General features: G+C 45.1%; 1 protein-coding gene across 2 annotated transcripts; it reads left to right on the top strand.

Annotated features, from left to right (window-relative positions):
* The first annotated feature begins 8,715 nt into the window (after positions 1 to 8,715).
* On the top strand, positions 8,716 to 13,836 carry LOC109743097 (MLO-like protein 4). 2 transcript variants are annotated; one of them, XM_040386689.3, is made up of 16 exons: positions 8,716 to 8,914; positions 8,992 to 9,298; positions 9,372 to 9,429; positions 9,828 to 10,042; positions 10,128 to 10,244; positions 10,336 to 10,401; positions 10,503 to 10,591; positions 10,963 to 11,053; positions 11,157 to 11,242; positions 11,484 to 11,533; positions 11,626 to 11,666; positions 11,811 to 11,981; positions 12,073 to 12,108; positions 12,359 to 12,426; positions 12,748 to 12,808; positions 13,226 to 13,836. In XM_040386689.3, exons 2-16 carry the CDS (start codon positions 9,182 to 9,184, stop codon positions 13,523 to 13,525), a joined length of 1,566 nt encoding a protein of 521 aa, XP_040242623.1. In that variant the 5' UTR covers positions 8,716 to 8,914; positions 8,992 to 9,181; the 3' UTR covers positions 13,526 to 13,836. The 2 variants fall into 2 exon arrangements, with proteins under 2 accessions (XP_040242623.1, XP_020157769.1); XM_020302180.4 differs by having other exon boundaries at positions 10,336 to 10,396; positions 10,979 to 11,053.
* The last annotated feature ends 5,615 nt before the right edge of the window (positions 13,837 to 19,451 follow it).

Raw genomic sequence — 19,451 nt, forward strand, 5'->3', positions numbered from 1 at the left:
TAACTCAAAACAGGAGCTGCGGAATAAGTGGAGACTGGCGAAGGACGAGGTGACGACGCGCGTCGGGAATGGTTCCAAGGTCGATGTGATCGCCGTCGGCACGCTACCTCTGCATTTACCTATGGGATTAGTTTTAAACCTCAATAATTGTTATTTAGTGCCAGCTTTGAGCATGAACATTGTATCAGGATCTCGTTTAATTCGAGATGGTTACTCATTTAAATCCGAGAATAATGGTTGTTCTATTTATATGAGAGATATGTTTTATGGTCATGCCCCGCTGGTCAATGGTTTATTCTTAATGAATCTCGAACGTGATGTTACACATATTCATAGTGTGAATACCAAAAGATGTAAAGTTGATAACGATAGTCCCACATACTTATGGCACTGCCGCCTTGGTCACATTGGTGTCAAGCGCATGAAGAAGCTCCATGCTGATGGACTTTTAGAGTCTCTCGATTATGAATCATTTGACACATGCGAACCATGCCTCATGGGCAAAATGACCAAGACTCCGTTCTCCGGAACAATGGAGCGAGCAACCAACTTATTAGAAATCATACATACTGATGTGTGCGGTCCAATGAGTGTTGAGGCTCGTGGAGGCTATCGTTATGTTCTCACTCTCACTGATGACTTAAGTAGATATGGGTATGTCTACCTAATGAAACACAAGTCTGAGACCTTTGAAAAGTTCAAGGAATTTCAGAGTGAGGTTGAGAATCAACGTGACAGGAAAATAAAGTTCCTACGATCAGATCATGGAGGGGAATATTTAAGTCACGAATTTGGCACACACTTAAGGAAATGTGGAATAGTTTCACAACTCACGCCGCCTGGAACACCTCAGCGAAATGGTGTGTCCGAACGTCGTAATCGCACTCTATTGGATATGGTGCGATCTATGATGTCTCTTACCGATCTACCGCTCTCATTTTGGGGCTATGCTTTAGAGACTGCCGCATTCACTTTAAATAGGGCTCCGTCGAAATCCGTTGAGACGACACCGTATGAATTATGGTTTGGGAAGAAACCTAAGCTGTCGTTTCTAAAAGTTTGGGGATGTGATGCTTATGTCAAGAAACTTCAACCTGAAAAGCTCGAACCCAAGTCGGAGAAATGCGTCTTCATAGGATACCCTAAGGAAACCATTGGGTATACCTTCTACCTCAGATCCGAAGGCAAGATCTTTGTTGCCAAGAACGGGTCCTTTCTGGAGAAAGAGTTTCTCTCGAAAGAATTGAGTGGGAGGAAAGTGGAACTTGATGAGGTGATAGTCACCCCTTCCAAACCGGAAAGTAGCGCAACGCGGGAAGATGTTCCTGTGGTGCCTACACCGACTGGGGAGGAAGTTAATGATGATGATCATGAAGCTTCGGATCAAGTTACCGCTGAACTTCGTAGGTCCACAAGGACACGTTCCGCACCGGAGTGGTACGGCAACCCTGTCCTGGAAATCATGTTGTTAGACAACGGTGAACCTTCGAACTATGAAGAAGCAATGGTGGGCCCAGATTCCGACAAATGGCTAGAAGCCATGAAATCCGAGATAGGATCCATGTATGAAAATGAAGTATGGACTTTGACTGACTTGCCCGATGATCGGCGAGCGATAGAAAACAAATGGATCTTTAAGAAGAAGACAGACGCGGATGGTAATGTGACCATCTATAAGGCTCGACTTGTCGCTAAGGATTATCGACAAGTTCAAGGGGTTGACTACGATGAGACTTTCTCACCCGTAGCGAAGCTGAAGTCCGTCCGAATCATGTTAGCAATTGCCGCATTCTATGATTATGAGATATGGCAAATGGACGTCAAAATGGCATTCCTTAACGACTTTCTTAAGGAAGAATTGTATATGATGCAGCCGGAAGGTTTTGTCGATCCTAAGAATGCTAACAAGGTATGCAAGCTCCAGCGCTCCATCTATGGGCTGGTGCAAGCATCTCGGAGTTGGAACATTTGATTTGATGAGATGATCAAAGCGTTTGGGTTTACACAGACTTATGGAGAAGCCTGTGTTTACAAGAAAGTGAGTGGGAGCTCTGTAGCATTCTCATATTATATGTGGATGACATACTATTGATGGGAAATGATATAGAATTCTTGGAAAGTATAAAGGCCTATTTGAATAAGTGTTTTTCAATGAAGGACCTTGGAGAAGCTGCTTATATATTAGGCATCAAGATCTATAGAGATAGATCAAGACGCCTCATTGGTCTTTCACAGAGTACGTACCTTGACAAGATATTGAAGAAGTTCAATATGGATCAGTCCAAGAAGGGGTTCTTGCCTGTATTGCAAGGTGTGCAATTGAGCACGGCTCAATGCCCGACCACGGCAGAAGATAGAGAAAAGATGAGTGTCATCCCCTATGCCTCGGCCATAGGGTCTATTATGTATGCCATGCTATGTACCAGACCTGATGTAAACCTTGCCGTAAGTTTGGTAGGAAGGTACCAAAGTAATCCCGGCATGGAACACTAGACAGCGGTCAAGAATATCCTGAAGTACCTGAAAAGGACTAAGGATATGTTTCTCGTATATGGAGGTGACGAAGAGCTCGTCGTAAAGGGTTACGTCGACGCTAGCTTCGACACAGATCTGGATGACTCTAAGTCACAAACCGGATATGTGTATATTTTGAATGGAGGGGCAGTAAGCTGGTGCAGTTGCAAGCAAAGCGTCGTGGCGGGATCTACATGTGAAGCGGAGTACATGGCGGCCTCAGAGGCAGCACAGGAAGCAGTCTGGATAAAGGAGTTCATTACCGACCTAGGGGTGATTCCCAATGCGTCGGGCCCGATGACTCTCTTCTGTGACAACACTGGAGCTATTGCCCTTGCCAAGGAGCCCAGGTTTCACAGGAAGACCAGGCATATCAAGCGTCGCTTCAACTCCATTCGTGAAAGTGTTCAAAATGGAGACATAGATATTTGTAAAGTACATACGGACCTGAATGTAGCAGATCCGTTGACTAAACCTCTCCCTAGAGCAAAACATGATCAACACCAGAACTCTATGGGTGTTCGATTCATCACAATGTAAATAGATTATTGACTCTAGTGCAAGTGGGAGACTGTTGGAAATATGCCCTAGAGGCAATAATAAAATGGTTATTATTATATTTCCTTGTTCATGATAATTGTCTATTGTTCATGCTATAATTGTGTTATCCGGAAATCGTAATACATGTGTGAATACATAGACCACAACATGTCCCTAGTGAGCCTCTAGTTGACTAGCTCGTTGATCAACAGATAGTCATGGTTTCCTGACTATGGACATTGGATGTCATTGATAACGGGATCACATCATTAGGAGAATGATGTGATGGACAAGACCCAATCCTAAGCATAGCACAAAGATCGTGTAGTTCGTTTGCTAGAGCTTTTCCAATGTCAAGTATCATTTCCTTAGACCATGAGATTGTGCAACTCCCGGATGCCGTAGGAGTGCTTTGGGTGTGCCAAACGTCACAACGTAACTGGGTGGCTATAAAGGTGCACTACGGGTATCTCCGAAGTGTCTGTTGGGTTGGCACGAATCGATACTGGGATTTGTCACTCCGTATGACGGAGAGGTATCTCTGGGCCCACTCGGTAATGCATCATCATAATGAGCTCAAAGTGACCAAGTGGTTGGTCATGGGATCATGCATTACGGTACGAGTAAAGTGACTTGCCGGTAACGAGATTGAACGAGGTATTGGGATACCGACGATCGAATCTCGGGCAAGTAACGTATCGATTGACAAAGGGAATTGTATACGGGATTGATTGAATCCTCGACATCGTGGTTCATCCAATGAGATCATCCCGGAACATGTGGGAGCCAACATGGGTATCCAGATCCCGCTGTTGGTTATTGACAGGAGAGTCGTCTCGGTCATGTCTGCATGTCTCCCGAACCCGTAGGGTCTACACACTTAAGGTTCGGTGACGCTAGGGTTGTAGAGATATTAGTATGCGGAAACCCGAAAGTTGTTCGGACTCCCGGATGAGATTCCGGACGTCACGAGGAGTTCCAGAATGGTCCGGAGGTGAAGAATTATATATAGGAAGTCTAGTTTCGGCCACCGGGAAAGTTTCGGGGGTTATCGGTATTGTACCAGGACCACCGGAAGGGTCCCGGGGGTCCACCGGGTGGGGCCACCTATCCCGAAGGGCCCCATGGGCTGAAGTGGGAGGAGAACCAGCCCCTGGTGGGCTGGTGCGCCCCCCATGGGCCTCCCCCTGCGCCTAGGGTTGGAAACCCTGGGGGTGGGGGGCGCCCCACCTGACTTGGGGGGGAAGTTTCCCCCCCGCTTGGCCGCCGCCCCCCATGTAGATGGGATCCCAGGGCCGGCGCCCCCCCAGGGGGCCTATATAAAGGGGGAGGGAGGGCAGCAGTACCCTAGCCCCTGGCGCCTCCCTCTCCCTCCCGTGACACCTCTCCCTCCCGCTTGCGCTTGGCGAAGCCCTGCCGGGATCCCCGCTACTTCCACCACCACGCCATCGTGCTGCTGGATCTCCATCAACCTCTCCTTCCCCCTTGCTGGATCAAGAAGGGGGAGACGTCGCTGCTCCGTACGTGTGTTGAACGCGGAGGTGCCATCCGTTCGGCGCTCGGTCATCGGTGATTTGGATCACGACGAGTACGACTCCATCAACCCCGTTCACTTGAACGCTTCCGCTCGTGATCTACAAGGGTATGTAGATGCACTCCTTCCTTCTCGTTGCTAGTAAACTCCATAGATGGATCTTGGTGATGCGTAGAAAATTTTAAAATTCTGCAACGATCCCCAACACCTATCACACCCGATCATCACGTGGTGTCTCAGCACGAAGAACTTTCACAATGGTGCATACTCAGGGAGAACACTTATACCTTGAAATTTAGTTAAGGGATCATCTTATAATGCTACCACCGTACTAAGCAAAATAAGATGCATAAAAGATAAACATCACATGCAATCAAAATATGTGACATGATATGGTCATCATCATCTTGTGCCTTTGATCTCCATCTCCAAAGCACCATCATGATCTCCATCGTCACCGGCTTGACACCTTGATCTCCATCGTAGCGTCGTGGTCGTCTCGCCAACTATTGCTTCTATGACTATCGCTAATGCATAGTGATAAAGTAAAGCAATTACATGGCGTTTGCATTTCATACAATAAAGCGACAACCATAAGGCTCCTGCGAGTTGCCGATAACTTTTACAAAACATGAACATCTCATACAACAACATCTATCACATCATGTCTTGACCATATCACATCACAACATGCCCTGCAAAAACAAGTTAGACGTCCTCTACTTTGTTGTTGCAAATTTTACGTGGCTGCTACGGGCTTCTAGTAAGAACCGTTCTTACCTACGCATCAAAACCACAACGGTGTTTCGTCAAGTTTGTTTTTTTAACCTTCAACAAGCACCGGTCGTAGTCAAATTTGATTCAACTAAAGTTGGAGAAACAGACACCTGCCAGCCACCTTTATGCAAAACTAGTTGCATGTCTGTCGGTGGAACCGGTCTCATGAACGTGGTCATGTAAGGTTGGTCCGTGCCGCTTCATCCAACAATACCGCCGAATAAAAATAAGACGTTGGTGGTAAGCAGTATGACTATCACCGCCCACAACTCTTTGTGTTCTACTCGTGCATATCATCTACGCATAGACCTGACTCGGATGCCACTGTTGGGGAACGTAGCATGGAATTTCAAAAAAATTCCTATGCTCACGCAAGATCTATCTAGGAGATGCATAGAAACGAGAGGGGGAGAGTGTGTCCACATACCCTCGTAGACCGAAAGCGGAAGCGTTTGTTAATGCAGTTGGTGTAGTCGAACTTCTTCTCGTTCCGACCGATCAAACACCGAACGTACAGCACCTCCGAGTTCTGCACACGTTCAGCACAATGACGTACCTCGAACTCTTGATCCAGCAAAGATTCGAGGGAGAGTTCCGTCAGCACGACGGCATGGTGACGGTGATGGTGAAGTGACCCGCGCAGGGCTTCGCCTAAGCACTACATGAATATGACCGGAGGCGTAAATTGTCGAGGGGGGCGCCGCACACGGCTTGGAACAACTGATGTTGTGTGTTCTAGCAGTGCCCTGCCCATATATATATATACATATATATATATATATATATATATACATACATATATATAGAGAGAGAGGGAGAGGGGCAGCAAGGGGAGCCCCAAGTAGGAGTAATCCTACTTGGGCGCCTCCCACAAGTCGGCCTCCCCCCCTTCCATAAGTGTCGGAGGGGGAAGGAAAGAGGGGGGAGAGAAGGAAAGGGGGAGGCCGAATCCTCCCCTTTCCTTTCTCCCTTCCCCTCCTTCCTCTCCTCCTATTCGGCCTATATGGGGGCGCACCAGCCCACTAGGGGCTGGTCTGTCCCGCCCTTGGCCCAATAAGGCCCATATATTTGTCGGGGGGTGCCCGGAACCCCTTCCGGTGACCCGATATGTACCCGGTACCCCGGAACACTTCCGGTGTCCGAATACTATCGTCCTAGATATGAATCTTTACCTCTCGACCATTTTGAGACTCCTGGTCATGTTCGTGATCTTATCCGGGACTCCGAACAACATTTGGTCACCAAATCACATAACTCATATAATACAAAATCGTCATCGAACGTTAAGTGTGCGGACCCTACGGGTTCGAGAACTATGTAGACATGACCGAGACACTTCTCCGGTCAATAACCAACAACGGAACCTGGATGCTCATATTGGTTCCCACATATTCTATGAAGATCTTTATCGGTCGTACCGTAATGACAACATACATTATTCCCTTTGTCATCGGTATGTTACTTGCTCGAGATTCGATCGTCGGTATCTTCATACCTAGTTCAATCTCGTTACCGGCAAGTCTCTTTACTCATTCCGTAATGCATCATCCCGCAACTAACTCATTTGTCACATTGTTGCAAGGCTTATTATGATGTGCATTACCGAGAGGGCCCAGAGATACCTCTCCGATACTCGGAGTGACAAATCCTAATCTCGATCTATGCCAACCCAACAAACACCTTCGGAGATACCTGTAGAGCATCTTTATAATCACCCAGTTACGTTGTGACTTTTGATAGCACACAAGGCATTCCTCCGGTATCCGGAAGTTGCATAATCTCATAGTCAAAGGAATATGTATATGACATGAAGAAAGCTATAGCAATAAAACTGAAAGATCATTATGCTAAGCTAACAGATGGGTCTTGTCCATCACATCATTCTCCTAATGATGTGATCTCGTTCATCAAATGACAACACATGTCTATATTTAGGAAACTTAACCATCTTTGATCAACGAGCTAGTCTAGTAGAGGCTTACTAGGGACACGGTGTTTTGTCTATGTATCCACACATGTATCAAGTTTCCGGTTAATATAATTCTAGCATGAATAATAAACATTTATCATGATATAAGGAAATATAAAGTAACAACTTTATTATTGCCTTTAGGGCATATTTCCTTCACACACCACTTGCCTGTAGGTTTTGCACTTGTTGTACGAGCTGCAAAATTTGTTTACATCCTCTTGAATGGCGTATCATTGATGGGCTAGTGCTTTGGATTGCAATCATGGATCACTTCCCCACGGTAAGGATCGTATCACTTTTTCTCACGAAATCAACCATGCACACTTTACCAAAACGACGTGCCCTTTTGCTCCGTGCCACGACACGGATCCACACTAGTGGTCAACTCATCCTCCTTGTTCGAGTAGCGATTATCTCAAAGTCTGGCTGCTTGGTGTGCGCCTATTAGGTGTCTACCGGATGGGTGTCCGACAGGGAGTCATCCACTTGTCTATCTGTGTATCCGCCTCTGTCATGGATAGTGTTCATCACGCCTCGTCATTTGCCGACATTGCGCTTAGTTGAGGCATTTAGGAAAACAATAACCAGTCACCAAGAGACGACAACTATATAGCGGGAATCTGCGACCAATCAAGTGTCGGCTACTCCGTGAAGAGATAGTAGTTGCTAAGGTTGACGGTGAACGACACTCGATGCCTGGTGGTGAAAGAGGTTGCGGACTGCTGCGATGATTGCTGCGTGCCGAGCGTACGAAGGTGCTGGGCGACCTAGTAGTAGGGCGGCTTTGGCTGGACGGGTCAAGGCTGCGATTGACCGGGCAACATCGGCCCAGGGGTGCGCTTTGGGTGATGAGTTAAAGGCGCAAACAAACACTACCTTCGCCATGACGCGCGGGCCTTGGCGTTGCGTGGACGCGACCTTGCGGGTTACCTCCGCCTGTTCCGAGTCCTATGGGACGACGAACATCGTCTTTGGTTCCTCTGGCTATCATGGCGATGGACGTCAAAATGACGGGGGATTTCGGTGAAGCCAGCAGGAGTGGTGGGCTTTCGCGTAGGAGAAGCAGTAGAATTGTGAGAATGCGCGGGCTCCGGCTCGATTCTGAGTGGGTCTGGGATGTCAATCTCTAACATGGCAGACGTCTTAACTCCCCTACACCTTCCCTAGTATGGTACCGGTTTCTCGAATTTCAAACGTTCATTTTAGACGAGCCAGCCGAATTGGATGGGCTAAAAGCGTCATATCTAAATATTTTTGGTCGATTTGGTGATCACGTTGGAGCTGCCTTATCTCCCCAACTTCGTTGTATCAACAATATTGCCAACCTTCTAAAAACCATTAAGACAAACAACATATGAGCGGTGCTGCCCATGTGCCACTTCTTGACCACCCTTGAGTCCTTTAACTGTAGCAGTACCTTGCTCATTCACTCACCACCAGCTATTAGCTCTAGCTAACCCCCCAAATTTGTTAAACCCGAAAGCAATTCTTCAATCAGTGCCTGCTCCCACCCAATCCAGCTCGTACTGAACTGAGCAGAGGCAGCTCATTCAGTTTAATGCCAATCCGAGCAAAAGGTTGGGCAGTTTTTACCGAGTTCGGCCATTCCAGTTTCATGTATTCTTGAAGTCAAACTTAGGAGCTCCATTTCCAGATTCTGGGTTCGGCCCTTCACGTGCTGCCTCCTCCGATCCGGCGCCGACCGCGCCCACCTCCTCCTCCCTCGATCCGCATTAACTACTCCCTCTTCCGGTGCCGCCGCCTCCCCCTTGTCAATGCGGTGGAGGCGTCGGAGCTAGCTGCACATCGCGGCAGGCGAGCACAAGGAAGAGTGGTGGAGGCTGATGGCGGAGGAGGGGAGGTCTCTGGCGGAGACGCCGACGTGGTCGGTTGCCACGGTCACCACGCTCATGGTCGCCGCATGCTTCCTCATCGAGCGCTCGCTCTCACGCCTCGCCAAGGTAACCTTCGTCCGGCAGCCTGCTTAGCTGGTGGAAGCTACCACGTAGCTGATCTTCTCATTGGTTGATGCAGTGGCTGCGGAAGACGAAGCGGAAGGCCATGCTCGCCGCACTCGAGAAGATCCGCGAAGGTGGCGCCTCACGATAGAAACTCTGAAAGTTGCCGTCTCCCTGAGTTTGACTATCTTTAAGCCGTTAATCTTAACACTGTTTTGACTGTTTATTAGGACCGCCACTACATATAGCGCGGTTTACAAATGACAATGTTCACTCCAAGGTCGCCACGATTTGTAGTTTCATCACTTTTATTTATCAAGTGTCAAGGTCTTCTTTTGGTCTGTCTGTATCTGTTTTGGGACATCCAACATTCTTTTACCTTTCAGTAGTGTCAAACCTCAGTTTTTGTTCTTTATCTTGGAGTGCTCTCCATTATTTTTGGTACAAAGGGACTTCTCTTTTGCCACTGTTTTTCTTGCTTGGAAGGTGTTTGAATTTTTGCCTCAAAGAGGGAACCATGTCTCACTTGCAGAACTGATGCTGCTTGGCGTGATATCACTGCTGCTGAGCCAGACGGCCAGGTGGATATCAGAGATCTGCGTGCCATCGACACTCTTCACCAGCAAATTCTATATGTGCACAGAGAAAGATTTCGCCGATCTGGACCATCATGGGGATGGCACTGCTAACGACACCCACATTGCTAGAATCCTAGTTGGCGGTCAGTCGATGCATGTTTGCGATGAGGTAAATGTCATAATCGACTGGCTCCCATCAAACCTTTTGTTTCATATGAGATAAATCATCTTGTTGTCGCTTTCTCTGCTTGCAGGGTCATGAACCTTTTGTTTCATATGAGGGTCTTGAGCAGCTGCATCGTTTTCTGTTTATTCTTGGTTTTACTCATGTGCTTTACAGTTTCGTGACAGTGGTTCTGTCGATGATTAAGGTATGTCTTCCTTATTTGTTATTGATCTGAGTATCTGATCTAGCAACATGGTCTCTAAGTGTCTAATGTGTTTTTTCTGTGATTGTTACAGATATATAGCTGGAGGAAGTGGGAAACTCAAGCATGTACACTCTCAAGGGAGCAGTTGCAACGTAAGGTCAAGTGAAATTGGATGCTCGTTAGGTCATATAGTAGTGCTAGTGATATATTCGCTTAATAATGATGTTTTGTTCAACCTGAGAAGTTTTTCCCTCTCAGCTAGGAGAAAGGTTATGCGAAGGCAATCTACCTTTGTTTTCCATCATGCATCTCACCCATGGAGCAAAAGTAAAATACTTCTTTGGATGGTAAGTTCGCTGCATTGCTTCAAGAACAGTGTTGTGGTTGCACTGATTCTTATTGCATATTTTCCTTGTGAATCTCTTAGTTAGTAATGACTTAATGGTTATAACTTTCATGTTTTATTTGCCCAGTTAACTTAGTCTTTTTCATATTTACTAATATATATTGAACAAACTCCAATAATATTATTAGACTACAAGTGCAAATGAATCGCATCTGTACTATTGCAGCTATTTAAATAGACAATATACCATATGTATCCAACTACACCTGCTCTCTGTGACGACTTGTCGATTTTCTCAACCCGCAAATGCTTTGCGTCACATACCTTGTTGGTACGATTTTTTTTTTTTTTGACATTTTTAATATGCTCTAGTAACCAAATGTTGCAGTTGTGCTTTCTGCGCCAATTTAAGGGTTCTATTAAAAAATCAGATTACATGGCATTAAGGTTGGGCTTTATCACAGTAAGTGCTCTTCATCGCTCTATTTGATCTCGTCTACTAGAATCTTGGTGATAAGTCATTTCTTCAATGCATTTTTATTGCTTATCAATTTTCTTTATATCAGTATCATAAGTTGCCGCATTCGTATGACTTCCACAAATACATGGTACGGAGCATGGAAGATGATTACAATGGAAGTGTTGGTATCAGGTAAAACAGAACATGCACTGCTTAATCCTGAGTCCTGACAATGAGATTATTTGTTTTTCTTTGATGATATAAGCGGTTACACATCAAGATCGAACAAACTTATCTGATGAAGAAATCCTAGCATTTATCCTTATTGGATTTTGATTATAATATGATACTCCTACTTGCTTGTGGTTTGCATAGGATTTATAAATATATTATGCTCTCTCTTGTGTGTGCTAACATTCCATTTGCTGTACAGTTGGCCACTTTGGGCTTATGCAATAATATGCATCTTTGTCAATGTTCATGGTATTACCTCCTTATTACTTTCTCACACAAGCATAGGGATCTGGTTGTCCATTTTAGTCCTCATTAGGTTTGCCACGTTTCACTAATTGCAGGTCTTAATATATATTTCTGGCTATCATTTGCCCCTGTCATTGTAAGTATCACCCCAACTCAAAGAAAAAAGTATCACCCATATTTCTGAACCAACGCGCTAGTCGCAGTTAATTGTTTTTCCCTTTCTTATCTGAAAATGGTATTTATGTCCTGGCCTAATTACGCATCTTCAAAATGTTCAAAGATCGTCCTGCTTGTGGGCACTGAGCTGCAGCATGTTGTGGCTCAGTTGGCACTGGAGGTTGTTGAGGCAACAGCCACAAATGTTGGAACACAACTGAAACTGCGGGATGATCTCTTCTGGTTTGGAAAACCTCGGGTTCTGTGGTGGCTTATACAGTTCATCTCGTTCCAGGTAATGTCTCTGACTCTCTTACTATGTAGATGATGTTGTGTTGTGATGCTTTAAACATCTTCAACATCCTAACATCTACCCTTGCTTCCAGAATGCCTTTGAGATGGCGACATTCTTATGGTCTCTGGTGAGGATCACCTTAATATGTGATTAATTATATGTTGTGTTGGATTAACATGCTTTAGTGTGGAGATGCAAGAAGATGCTGGTTCATGACATCTTTTTTATTAGTGCTAAATGCATGGTGGTTGCAAAACTTTCTAGGCCAGCATCACCTATCATGACTCGTCACTTTATATATGACAAATCCAATGGATATAATGGATTTCTTTATAGCTTCTTTTGGTTGTTTACTACTTTGCATTCATCTTTTGCAGTGGGAACTGAGTGCAAATTCTTGCTTCATGAAGAACCAGTACATGGTTGTTATTCGCTTGGCTTCTGGGTAAGTTGCGTACCATGAATACGTTGTGAGTTACAAGTGATGTTGGCATCTCAATATGTTCATTTGACATGTTATTTGAGAAACCTGCAACATATCAATTTTTACATCAGTCTGTCTATGACAATTTACTTTAAGAACCACATGTATGTACAGAAACTGTATTGTGAAGATATAATTATATGCATGAACTGCATTAAGTTAGATTTTTGGTAGTAGACTAGTGAAAATTCCCACCAGCATATGTATTAAACACTTTAAGAAGTGCATTCGATCGTACTTTGGACTCATACAGCTGTTTTTCATCCCTTTTGAGCACTGCAGGCTGCTTGTTCAAATTTGGTGCAGCTACAGTACACTGCCTCTTAACGTGATTATCTCCCAGGTATTTCTTGAATGATAAAACCTAAAAATCAAGAGAGCCAGTTAGTGAACTCTCCACTTATTTCACCAGAATTATTTACTGTCAACCTACTGTACTGATGAATACTTTTCTCGGTAGGCCATATTTTTTTTCCGTCATTGATTATGAAGCTTTTTTAGTATATCCTCTTCATGCAGTTTGTACTCCCTCCGTTCGTAAATATAAGTCTTTGTAGAGATTCCACTATGGACTACATACGGAGCAAAATGAGTGAATCTACACTCTAAAATGCATCTATATACATCCGTATGTGGTCCATATGGAATCTCTACAAAGACTTATATTTACGAACGGAGGGAGTAGTAGACAAGGTAGGAAGGTAATATGTCGCGGCTGGTCTCCTTTTCACTTATCTTGTTTCTTTGCTGAAATTTGCAGATGGGTTCCAAGTTCAAGAAGTCACTGGTCTCCGAGAGCGTGAGGGACTCCCTCCACAGCTGGTGCAAGAGGATCAAAGACAGGAGGCACAACCCGCTCTTCATGCGGAACGGGACACTCACGTCGAGGTCGGTCTGCTCCCTCGACACGACCATCTACGAGACTGATCATGAGACTAACACGGTGGGCACGCTGTCGAGGACTGTGTCGGCGTCGTCCCTGGATGAGGCGCTGACTGTGGTCACTGTCGACGACGAGGAGGAGATCTCTCACATCGAGCAAGATATTCGACACCCTTAGTTACTGAGGTTAGCCCTGTTCTTCGCCGGGCTAAATATGTGCAGCTAAAACTCTGCTGAACTTGAAAAACAATGCTCATTCCTGCCTAAGCTTTGTAGTACCTGCAGAAAAGGACCTGCGGATTACACAGTATATAAGTGTGTGACTGTCTAGTGATTGCTCCTCATGGCTCATGGCCACTCTGTGCAAAGTAATCTTGTGTCAATAGGACGCCTGCGCTTCAAGGTGATATTATCATCTTTGTATTGACTTATAACATTGCACTAAATCATCAGAATTCACAACTACGCTTAAAGGAGCGTTTTGGGCTATGATAGTGTTTTTGCATCACTACCTTGCTGAAAACATTGCTCGTACTTTATCTTCAGGGTAAAAACCCAGGATTTTACTTTTACTTGTTGGATCCAGTGACGGCGGCACTTGGGTGTAGTTCGCTTCCTGGAGGCGTTGCTACTGAATAACCTTTCTCGTTTTCTTTGTCGTTCGTTGGTCGCTGTTTTGATCGCTTTAGAGTTTCTTTTTCCTTCACCTAGGCAGAGTTTCGGTCTTATATGACTTTGCTTTTTGGCAGTGTGATTCTTTGTGTGTGCGCCAGGCCCGTCGATGGAGGGGGCCAAGGTGGGCGACTGCCCGGGGCCCCCCAAAATTTGGGGCCCCCAAATTACTGGGTATTAGTAGTGTCTGTGTACCAATATAATCACACTTTGTCATTTTATCCAGCGGCAAGGCCTAAGCAAAGTACGTAGCAACAAAAAGCCAGCCCGCGAGGCCTTCTTAAGTGTTCCCATCGATCGCTAACACGCCGCCGGTTCGCCTGCTTCCGCCAAACGAGCAGATGCCGTCTCCTGCCTTGGCCAATCGCCCGCCTGCTGCTTTCGCGGTTCCGCCAATCGCCCAAGGTGCCGTCCGCTGCTCCCTCCGCCAATTGCTCGCCTGGAACGTCGTCAGCTGACCGCTGCTGCCTTTCGTGTTTGCGGTTCTGCCATCGGCTATAACCCAGGTCTCCATCTACTAGGTATACAACTTAATTTTATCATCTCTGTACTTGGTAGATTTCTAATTTTGATCTCCCTGACCTGGGTTAGGAGCAGGGCCTAGTTAGGAGCAGCCGAGTAGGATGATATTATCATCATGTGTCCATGGGCTGGGCATTGATAAATGATAATGAATTTATTTGTCAACGGTGCTAGGTTAGGAGTAAGATATAACAGACTGAAATTGTGTAATAAATTGAGAGTACACCTCAGTTATATTAGTTCTCGTGTTATATGAATGTTTTTAAAATTTTGGGCCCAATTTTGATTCTCGTCCCGGGGCCCTGAATTTCTGGAGACGGCCCTGGTGTGCGCGCTGTTGGCGCTTTGGAGTTTCCTTTTTCTTTTTCCTCCGCCTAGGCAAAGTTTTGTTCTTGTATGACTTTGCTCTTTACCGGTGTGATTCTTTGTGTGTGTGTGTGTTGATGTTGGTTGTATGCATTGAGGTGAGCTGTGTGCTCATTATGTTTGTGTCCCCTTGATGCTTTATTTTGAGTCAATAAAATTCTTGGAAAAGCTGAGAGTTTTGGGTTGTATTTAGCTAGCATATCTATGTTGCTGATATTTATGCCCGAGTTTACGTTTTGTATTGTTGATGTTTTCTTTCTTTTATTACGACCAAGAGCATAAGCACTTGTTTGTTTTTTAGGGGAAGCCATTCGTCACACTTCATTCATTAATCATCAAAGTTACATTGTTCATAAGAATAGTCAGGGCATGTTCGGATGATAGGGATTTGAAGGGGATTAGCAGGGACTGAGGGGGATTAAATCTCCTACAAGTCAAAATCCCCTCCAATCCTCTTCAACCCCCTCGGAAAAGGGTGTAACCGAACAAGGCCTTAGGAGGAAGCTAGTGGTTCCCCGAGCCAAGTACATGATTCAGAAAGAAAAGACGTAGATCTAGCTACCTCATGAGTAACCTTGTTAGCTTCCTTTGGTCAATGCTCAAAGACCACTTCATCAAAAGCACTTGCTCTTATCGAACAATCATGAAATGTTGAAGAACTTGTTGTCGAAAATCCACCTTCACAGAGGGCAGTGATACCTGCTCGCAATCAGATTGTAGAATGATTCTAAAGTGTCCCATCTCTTGAGCTAGTATATCAAAGTCATAGCAACATCACTCTCAAAACATATAGGGTACTAGGCATCAAACCCTAACAAATCCATCAACTATTACATAAGTGATCTCATCCAATTTCCATCAACCCCATGTGCCTACAGAGAAATTACTCACACATGAGTGGAAATATCAAGAAGGTGATGATGGAGAAGTGATCGGCGATGACGAAAACGAAGAATCCCCTCTCCGGAGGCCAGATCAGCCTCCAGACTCCCCCCTGGAAGATGAACAGAGGTGGCGGCAGCTCTGTGTCGCAAAAAAATCTGATAAATTCTGTGTAGGGTTTCAGGACGGGAGATAAATATAGGCCAAAGGGTGTCGGGAGGCAGTGCCTGTGGGCCCCCACACACCCTCCACATGCGTTCAGGGGGTGGGCACATGGGCTCGCAGGTGTTCCTAGCACCCCCTTCTAGCTCCATGGCTCTTTTCTCCTGAAAGAATTTTCTGTATCTTTTTCCATATTTTTGGGGCACCTTTTCTGCACAGAAAATAACACCATTGCAAATTTTGCTGAAAATGACGTTAGTCTGGATTAGTTTTTATTCAGATTATGCAAGTTATAGGATAAAAAACATAGCAGAAGTGCTCAGGAAAAAAGTAGATATGTTTGGAATGCATTGATGAGGACATAGACCTGGGGTAGGGTAATAGGCCTGACCTATACCTCCTACCTAAGGTCCTTGTCCTAGAAGCAAAGAGGTTCAGGAGTAAATAGAGGGGACCCAACAAAGGTGTCGAGTGCAATCCACTCGACCTACCATTCACTCGGAGACCCCCCTTGTTTATGTCACTCGACCACTAAACCACTCGACGTGCAGAAGACCTAAAGCCACTCCGCGCAGCAACGGTTGGGCATTTACTCTTAGACTTAATAGTCATTTATATTACTTTGCTACAGACGTTACCTGTAACGCTCCTACTTTATGAACATTGAACTCCCTGTAACGTGGGTTGGCTGGGGTCCTGGCGCACTCTATATAAGCCACCCCCCTCCACTGGCACAAGGGTTCGCACCCCCTGTAACACACACGCATATAATCCAGTCGACCGCCTCCGGGCTCCAAGACATAGGGCTGTTACTTCCTCCGAGAAGGGCCTGAACTCGTAAAACTCGTGCGTACAGCTTCTCCATAGCTAGGACCTTGCCTTTACATCCCTACCCCCCATTCTACTGTCAGACTTAGAACCACGACATGCATCACATTGCATGTGTTTAACCCTTAATTACGTGTGTGGGGCCGGGGGGTGGGGGGGAGGGGGATGATTATTTGTGTATCAACTACGGTGTTGCTCCCAAGTACATGAGTTTATAGTATGTAGTAAGCTTTCCCTTAGTAAGAAATCAAGGTAGCAACATGTGTCTGCAACACAAAGCAAACTTCACTTATGTTCACAGCAGTTCTAACAAAGGTGTCAACCTTGCTAAATTGCACAAGGCAATTAGAAGATACAGTGGTAGATAATATTTTTGAATAGAACAACTAAAATAGAAGTGCATGTAAAAGTTGTTGGAAGGTGATTCTTATGCTAAAAGTTGATGGCCGCTCCCTTCCTCCATGGTGGTTGCATTAGATTAGATCCGCAAATTTCTTGGTCCGGTGTTTGATTTGGGAGGATTTTTCCTTCAAATCTGATCTTGCTGACACTGGTCGGTGGCTCATAATGGCGAGGTTGCGGGATGCAGCCAAACACCATGGGTTTTGGCGAATCTCACTCTTGAAAGTTTTCCTCCAACAGTGCTACGCAATCTATGGACAGTGACTTGACGCCGAGAGTATTCTGGTGTAGCGACGATCGTGTGATTTCTAGCCCAAAGCATGTAGTAGTTGAGATCATGGCAAAGTGGTAGGATTACTCATGATTGACTTCAATTTGGTGGTGCTTCACGAGTACTTAGTCTCGAGTTCCGGGGTAAAAATCCTATGTCTAATCCGAGTTGGTTATACCTGGCAATGGCGGTGTTTTTGTATCGTGACCATGTTGAGGGTATTGCTCGGATATGCCCGGACTTGTTCTTCAAGGTGAAAACCTAGAATTTGGTTTTTGGTGGTTGTATCTAATGATAACGCCACTTGAGTGTCATTCCCTTTCTAACACTAGTAGAAAAAGGCCCATTTGTCCCGGTTCTAGAGGCCCATTTATCCCAGTTCAGGAACCGGGACTAAAGGGTCGGTACTAAAGCCCCATACCTTTAGTCCCGGTTCTTATACCAACCGGGACAGATGGGCCTCCACGTAGCCGCTGCGGCGAGCCCAGGCAGGAGGGCCTTTGGTCCCGGTTGGTAGCACCAACCGGGACCAAAAGGCATCCACGCGTCAGCAGCAGGCAAGAGCTGAGGTTTTTTTTTGAAGGGGGTGGGTGATAACCCACAAGTATAGGGGATCAATTGTAGCCTCTTTCGATAAGTAAGAGTGTCGAGCCCAACGAGGAGCTAAAGGTAGAACAAATATTCCCTCAAGTTCTATCGACCACCGATACAACTCTACGCACGCTTGACGTTCGCTTTACCTAGAACAAGTATGAAACTAGAAATACTTTGTAGGTGTTTTTGGATAGGTTTGCAAGAATATAAAGAGCACGTAAATAAAAACTAGGGGCTGTTTAGATAAAGACACAACCAAATTAGTTTTAGTAGAGAGCTTTTTGTCATGAGAAAGTTATTTGTCCCTAGGCAATCGATAACTAGACCGGTAATCATTATTGCAACTTTATTTGAGGGAGAGGCCTAAGCTAACATATGCTACCTCTTGAGCGTGCATTGGTTTTCCCTTGAAGAGGAAAGGGTCATGCAGCAAAGTAGCGTAAGTATTTCCCTCAGTTTTTGAGAACCAAGGTATCAATCCAGTAGGAGGCCACACGCAAGTCCCTCGTACCTACACAAACAAATAAGAACCTTGCAACCAACGCGATAAAGGGGTTGTCAATCCCTTCACAACCACTTGCAAAAGTGAGATCTGATAGAGATGATAAGATAATATTTTTGGTATTTTTATGATAAAGACTAAAAGTAAAGATTGCAAAGTAAAAATAGATTGGAAACTTATATGATGGAAAATAGACCCGGGGGCCATAGGTTTCACTAGTGGCTTCTCTCAAGATAGCATAAGTATTACGGTGGGTGAACAAATTACTGTCGAGCAATTGATAGAATAGTGCATAGTTATGAGAATATCTAGGCATGATCATGTATATAGGCATCACGTCCGCAACAAGTAGACCAACTCCTGCCTGCATCTACTACTATTAGTCCACACATCGACCGCTATCCAGCATGCATCTAGAGTATTAGGTTCATAAGAACAGAGTAACGCATTAGGCAAGATGACATGATGTAGAGGGATAAACTCAAGCAATATGATATAAACCCCATCTTTTTATCCTTGATGGCAACAATACAATATGTGTCATTTCCCCTTCTGTCACTAGGATCGAGCAACGCAAGATTGAACCCAAGGCTAAGCACTTCTCCCATTGCAAGAAAGATCAATCTAGTAGGCCAAACCAAACTGATAATTCGAAGAGACTTGCAAAGATAACCAATCATACATAAAGAATTCAGAGAAGATTCAAATATTTTTCATAGATAATCTTGATCATAAACCCACAATTCATCGGATCTCGACAAACACACCGCAAAAAGAGTTACATCGAATAGATCTCCAAGAAGATCGAGGAGAACTTTGTATTGAGATCCAAAGAGATAGAAGAAGCCATCTAGCTAATAACTTTGGACTCGAAAGGTCTGTGGTAAACTACTCACACATCAT

Source organism: Aegilops tauschii, chromosome 4 (genome assembly GCF_002575655.3).
Source record: "Aegilops tauschii subsp. strangulata cultivar AL8/78 chromosome 4, Aet v6.0, whole genome shotgun sequence".
NCBI classification, from domain to species: Eukaryota; Viridiplantae; Streptophyta; class Magnoliopsida; order Poales; family Poaceae; genus Aegilops; species Aegilops tauschii.

What these genes read in the sequence shown, in the direction of transcription:
- LOC109743097 (XM_040386689.3), top strand. Translation starts at nt 9,182, where the DNA reads ATGGCGGAGGAGGGGAGGTCTCTGGCGGAGACGCCGACGTGGTCGGTT. An exon ending in CGATGCATGTTTGCGATGAG is followed by an intron (nt 10,043 to 10,127) that starts GTAAATGTCATA and finishes CTCTGCTTGCAG; the next exon opens with GGTCATGAACCTTTTGTTTC. An exon ending in AATGGAAGTGTTGGTATCAG is followed by an intron (nt 11,243 to 11,483) that starts GTAAAACAGAAC and finishes TTTGCTGTACAG; the next exon opens with TTGGCCACTTTGGGCTTATG.